General features: G+C 47.2%; 1 protein-coding gene across 1 annotated transcript in view; it reads left to right on the plus strand.

Annotated features, from left to right (window-relative positions):
* LOC113407593 (serine protease 55-like) overlaps positions 1-6,599 on the plus strand; it is a 79,161-nt gene that overhangs the window by 65,842 nt on the left and 6,720 nt on the right. Inside the window, exon 4 of the mRNA XM_026656348.1 lies at positions 174-316. Coding sequence (XP_026512133.1) covers positions 174-316 — 143 coding nt within the window. The remainder of the gene's footprint in view (positions 1-173; positions 317-6,599) is intronic.

Raw genomic sequence — 6,599 nt, forward strand, 5'->3', positions numbered from 1 at the left:
ACTGTCTACTGTCGGTAGACAGGATACTGGGCTAGATGGACCTTTGGTCTGACCCGGTACGGCTGTTCTTATGTTATGACTCCAGATATTTGAATTGTATTGTTTTAGATTGTTCCTTAACCACCCCTAACCCCTACACACACAATCTCTCTCTCCTCTCTTTCTCTGGCTAGGGGACAACATGAAATTAACCAAGAGGCTAAAGAAAATGGAGATGAAGCTGATCAGCAAGAAGCAGTGCTCCGAGTGGCTCCCGGAGCTAACGGAGAACATGCTGTGCGCTGGCTCCGCGGAAGGAAGGAAGGATGCCTGCCAGGTAAAGTAAACAAGCGCCCGCAGGACCGCGCTGCTGACGTCAGCAGAAAGAAATCACGACGGAAGCTGATTTGCTATGGTAATGAACATTGATCCCTTCCGCAGCTCCCTGGGGTTGCTAATGTTTCACTGCCTGTGTTCAGGGCATGAGACTCCAAAGAGTGCAGCCAAGGAACTGGCAGACTATCTTGGTGCCTAGTTAAAAAAGGATATTGAACAGGACAGCCAGGGTGCGGGGCTCCTTGGGTTAGCAGGTGCTCGCAGTGCTGCAGAAACAATCCGCTCCGTTCCACGGAGGACACTGCACCTTGCATTCTTTTAAGCAATCCCCCATCTGTCACTCCAGGAGCAGAACTCATGGAGCGGTTTTCACCCTCCTCAGCTAAAAAGAGAGGTGGACTTGATGCAGGGTGTTAGAAGGGGCATGGACAACCAAAAGGAGGAAAAAATGAGATGATCTCAGACTACCCCTTCCCAGAATTATATATTACATGGGGAGGAGTAGCTTGGACGGCCCCGGGGACTGGGAATGTGAGACGGAGCTGGTTGTATCAAAGCAGCTGGTTCAAACCAAAAGCAGGTACAGGCCAAGAGTTGTTACTATCTGCTGGCTGGTCGGTGGCTGATGTGACAAGGAGTGTGGTGGTGGTCTCAGGTCCTGTTAGTATGCCAGTATATTTATATGCCAGCAGAGCCCCTAGTGTAGATGCAGCATATGCTGGCAGAAGGAGTTTTCCTCCTGCCATATCTACACAACCTGCCTGACCAACGTTAGCTATGCTGACAAAAGTACTCTTGGGTCGGCATAGCTGCATCTACACTGGGAGCTTGAGTCATGTAGCTATGTCGGCCAAGGGGTGGTGGTTTTTTCTTGTTGTTGGTTCCACCCTCTGAGCGGGTCTAAACTTGGCAGTGGAGACCGGGCCTCAGTCCAATTCCCATAGACAGGACATGACGGTCTCTTATTGTGATACAGAAAGACAGCGTATGAGGCGTGAGGGGAGAATTGGCTTCTGCACCAGTGGTAACAAATGGAGAACGCCTCTCCCTCTCCTACGGTCAATGCTGCAGAAGACATACGTGTGTCTAAATCCCAGAAGGGTGTAAACACCAAGGGGTGGGGATTGGTTAGGTTTGTCCGGAGGGGTAGGGGGGTAAGAGCAGAAGAAATGGGAAGAAATTCAGTAAAGGAGAGTTCAGGCTGAATATCAGCAACCCTCCTAATAGGGAGGTCAGTCCAGCTCTGAGGGCACAAGGCTTTGACACCACAAAAACACCAGCACAACTGGCAACAATTAGACAGCCATCTCCGTCCTCTTGATGGCTCTCCCAGTTTGAGGTATCAAGACTGAAAGAGCCATGGAGACTGGATGACTGCCATCCGTAGAAGCAATGCTTCCAGTTCAGGGCTGAGTCACCTTGAAAGCCTCGCATGGGTCAGCTTTGCTTTGAGGAATCATTCTTCGGAGAGACGGAGAACCGCAGTCTCCAGAGTTGTTAATCTGTCAGCTTTCACCTACGTGAAATTCCCTTCACATTTTTAAAAAGAAAACTGCCACGGGGTAGCATTAATATCATTAAATAATGCCCTTGTCTAGTCTTGCCATAAGTTGCGCATTTGATTTATGCTATTGCAACAGCTAGACTATCCGTACCAGCATAATGAATCTCATGTAGCCAAAAAGTTGACTAGGTCTTTATTTTGATCTATAATACGCTCGAGTATAATGAGAAATGAGGACGTAACGTGGAACTGAACAGAAAGTGCCGGCGTATAAGAAAACGTTCCCCAGGCCCTGACTCGTGTGTGTGAAATGCCGGGAGTCTGGAGATTAACATGAGCCCAACGTTCTGGCTACTGCCCATCTTCAGCGCAGGGCTGGCAGGTTACTAATGTGGCTCGGCCAGGCAGAAATGTGTTGTAGCTTGAAACTGTGGGAAAACCCTAGGCGAGGAACTAGAGCTGGTGGCAAAAAATCCGATGAAATGCTTTTACATTGGAATTTGCCAATTTGTCCACACTGAAATGTTTTGCAGAGATGGTTCCGTTTCGATGAAGTTCCTGCCTGGTTTCCTGCCAACCGGCCTGCCTGGCTGGTAAACCAGTGGGGAGATGAGAGCCTGGAATCTCTGGGAACCCCAGCCCCTAGACTCCTGGCTTCTCTGCACCTTGGGTTTCTAGGGTCCCTGGCTCCAGGGAAGCCCACCAGGCAGAGTGCCCCAGAGCCAAGGCTCCAGTCTGTTTTGCGGAAAATTTTGAACTATCGAAATCTTCTGCCAAATGGAATTGCCTTTCTCTGCTCCGCTCTAGAAGCAACCTAAACTAGGACGCGGACAGCAGCGCTGCAGTAACATGGATTGGCCCCTGTCCAAACAGGGGTAGGAACTCATGAATCTGGAATTTGTGTTTAAACCTTGTTTTGTTCTTTGAGCCCCAGTATGGATGGGGCCTAGCAAACTTAGAGCAGGGAGGAGGGGAAAGGATGGTATCTCCTGGACTCATTCTCATTGTCATGAAAGGGTTCTGGGTGCTGTTCAGGTGCACGGTAGGGAAGCCCTCTAATCTGTCACATTTAGAGATGGGCTGGACCCAAAATCCTGGATCCAAACACCTCCACACATTGGGGATGTTCAGGTCTGGATATACCAACTGCTGAGATAACAAAGCCACGTATGCATAGCACAGGAAATGGTACACTTCTCTGTCTGCCTCCTCACAATGTTGTATGTCCCTGCACCCTCCTGGATGGATAATCCCAAGCGTGTACTACCCTGGCTCTCCATCTTGTGTTACAACATAATAGTACTTACGCATCACAGGCCGATTTGTTGTTCATGATCACTGTCATGAATGTGGACGTTTTAAGGAGGAGGCCTCCGCGAATGCTGATACAAAACCTTTACACTACTGACTGCTAGAAAGTGTATGTGACTGTAACAGGCTTTGTTGGGGCAAACTATAGAGAATCTCATCTGTTATGCAGCGACAGAAGCATAACTATTTTGTGGGTTGTGGATGGTGTCTCTCTAATATTCCAGGGAAGATTCAGTAGTGAATGTCCCAACTATTTTTACCTTTAAAAAAATCAATTCAATTAAACAAATCTATTGAACACCAGCTACTTAAAGGTTCTTCAGACATCTACAGAATGGCTTTGAATGAATGCTAATAGAATCTGTAATTGACTGGCTCTATTTAGCCGTAAATACTAGCATTCACAGATGATCAAGGTACACATACACTTCAGAACAGGCTGTACAGATTTCCTGTGTGGTTCGAATGTGCTACTTTTCTTCCATGACCCCTGAATTACATATTGGGTTTAGTTCCCTGTTTTCTTAAGCACCCTTTGTTAGATTCTGAAGCAAAGAAAGTGATTAGAGGGCTGGGGCACATGACTTATGAGGAGAGGCTGAGGGAACTGGGCTCGTTTAGTCTGCAGAAGAGAAGAGTGAGGTGGGATTTGATAGCAGCCTTCAACTACCTGAAGGGGGGTTCCAAAGAGGATGAAGCTCGGCTGCTCTCAGTGGTGGCAGATGACAGAACAAGGAGCAATGGTCTCAAGTTGCAGTGGGGGAGGTCTAGGTTGGATATTAGGAAACACTATTTCACTAGGAGGGTGGTGAAGCACTAGAATGAGTTACCTAGGGAGGTGATGGAATCTCCATCCTTAGAGGTTTTTACGGCCCGGCTTGACAAAGCCCTGGCTGGGATGATTTAGTTGGGGTTGGTCCTGCTTTGAGCAGGAGGTTGGACTCGATGACCTCCTGAGGTCTCTTCCAACCCTAATCTTCTATGATTCTATGAAAGGCATTAACAACAATTAACGTCTTTAAGGGCTTTAACTCACAGGGAAAATGCTTGCTAAATTCCTTGCTTATTTAGTGAGCATAAGAACATAAGAATGGCCAGACTGGGTCAGACCAGTGGTCCATCTAGCCCAGTATCCTGTCTTCTGACAGTGGACAGTGCCAGGTGCTTCAGAAGGAATGACCAGAACAAAGCAATTGTCGAGTGATCCATCCCCTGTCGTCCAGTCCCAGCTTCTGGCAATCAGAAACTTAGGGACACCCAGAGCATAGGGTTGTGTTCCTGACCATCCTGGCTAATAACTGTTGATGGATTTAGCCCTCAATGAAGATTTGGGAAATGTCCCAGTTATATTTTTGGAAGGTTTCTGGAAAGGAGAGGAGCTGGATAGGCCAGTGCTTTGGCAAATGGAACAGAGAGCTGTTTACTTTGACGTCAGTTCAAATCTTATTCAGATCATAACTGAAGGAACGATGATCTTATGGATAAGGCATTGGATTGGGACCCAGGACAGCACTGTTTGACTCCAAGTGTGACTCTGGGCAAACGTCTCTGTACCTTAGTTTGCCATCTGTAAATTGGGGGTAATATTCCTATATTGGTGATTTATGGTGTAAGGTCTTGGGGGGCAGGGACTGACTCTACAGTGCCTGACACATTGGGGCCGCTACTCACTACTGAAATACAAATGATTATAACAAACGTTGTTCCCATCTCGTGGCTAGTCTATGTGAAGTGGTGGGTCTCAGTCCAGTTCCCCAGGACCAGGCAGTCAGATACCCTGGTGATGAATGCAAGCTCACCAAACAGCATCATCACAGCTGGCCAGCTGTTGGCAATCTCAGCAGGGAGGCCCAGGTCTGAGCAGTCTGTGGAGTCTAATCTGCCCTCTTACTCCAAGCACACAGTTCAGTGGCTTGGTGGTCTAATGCTAACATTCTTGCTTTGTGTCTTTGTGGTCATGAGTGCTAATCCCTCCCACAAGTGGCAAAGACCCACAACACCTTGCGTCAAACTGAGCTGGCACATAAATGGAACAGAAAGTCTTATGAAAGAGGGAATATTCATTAAGTAACAAATCTGCAAATGACAGATCGGGGCCAGCACCAATGATAATGATACCTTTTGAAAAACTGAAGAGGTTCAGAGAAAAGCTACAAGAAAGATAAAGGGATTGGAAAACATGTCTCATCGTGGAAGATTCAAGGAGCACAATCTATTTAATTTATCTAAGAGAAGGTTAAGGGGCAACTTGATCACAGTCTACAACTATCAACATGGGGAACAGAAATCTGATAATAGAAGGCTCTTCAGTCTTGCAGACAAAGATATAACAAGAACCGACGTCTGGAAGTTGAAGCTAGACAAATTCAGACTGGGAATAAGGCTCAGATTTTTAACAGTGAGGGTAATTAACTAGTGGAACAACTTACTAAGGGTTGGGGTGGATTCTCCATCATTGGAAATTTTCAAATCAACCCTGGAGGTTTGTTCTGAAAGATCTGCTCTAGTACAAACAGGAATTAATTCGGGGAAGTCAGATAAGAGGCATGTCATGCAGGTCAGACTAGATGATCGAAATGATCCGTCTGGCCTTGGAATCTAGCTACTCTCAAGCGCTTACATAGCCCTTTTCATTATTAGATCCTAAAGCACTCAAAGATGAGCTCTTTCTCCAGGTGTTCTCTGTGAAATCTAGTCTAGGAGCTTACACGATCTTCATTACTGTAGCATCTGAGCAGGGCTTAATTTATAATGAAAGAGATCAAGCAATTAGGTGCCGGGACTCAAGCAATTTTTTTACATTCATAACTGATGCAGCACACCCAGAGGTGCCGGGGCTAGGAACTGCCAAGCCTAGAGGTGCCGGGGCTCAGCCCTGGCAAGCCCTGGCACAAATTAAGCATTGCCTCTGAGCACCTCGTGGATTTTGTCCTTACAACATCCCCGTGAGTAGAGCAGTGCTGTTAGCCCCATTGTACAGATGGGGAATTCAGGCACATGGTAGATGAAGCGACTTGTCCAGGCTGTCAAAGGGAGTTTGTGGCTGAGCCAGGAACCCCGAACGCATGAGCCCCAGGCTAGTGCCCTAACCACGAGATCAATCCTTCCTGCCCACATGTTACAAAATATCATTTGCGTGACGGGTTCGATTTCCCCTCCCCACAACTTTCCCTAAAGATGATGCATTCAGAAACAAAATAATTGTGACAGTCACCTGTTCACAAAGGCCTTTACCTCCCTCCCTGCCAATGGCAAATGTCATTGCTTCAAATGCTGGTCCTCGTCGATGTGTAGACCAACATGGAAATGAAACCAGCTATGACTTGTAAAGGCTGTGTATTCACCTATAGAATCATAGAATCATAGAAAATCAGGGTTGGAAGGGACCTCAGGAGGTCATCTAGTCCAGTGGTTCTCAAACAAGGGCCGCCACCTGTTCAGGGAAAGCCCCTGGCGGGCCGGGCTGGTT

The sequence above is a fragment of the Terrapene carolina genome, unplaced genomic scaffold (assembly GCF_002925995.2).
Source record: "Terrapene carolina triunguis isolate 2854851 unplaced genomic scaffold, T_m_triunguis-2.0 Scaffold228, whole genome shotgun sequence".
Lineage (NCBI taxonomy): Eukaryota > Metazoa > Chordata > Testudines > Emydidae > Terrapene > Terrapene triunguis.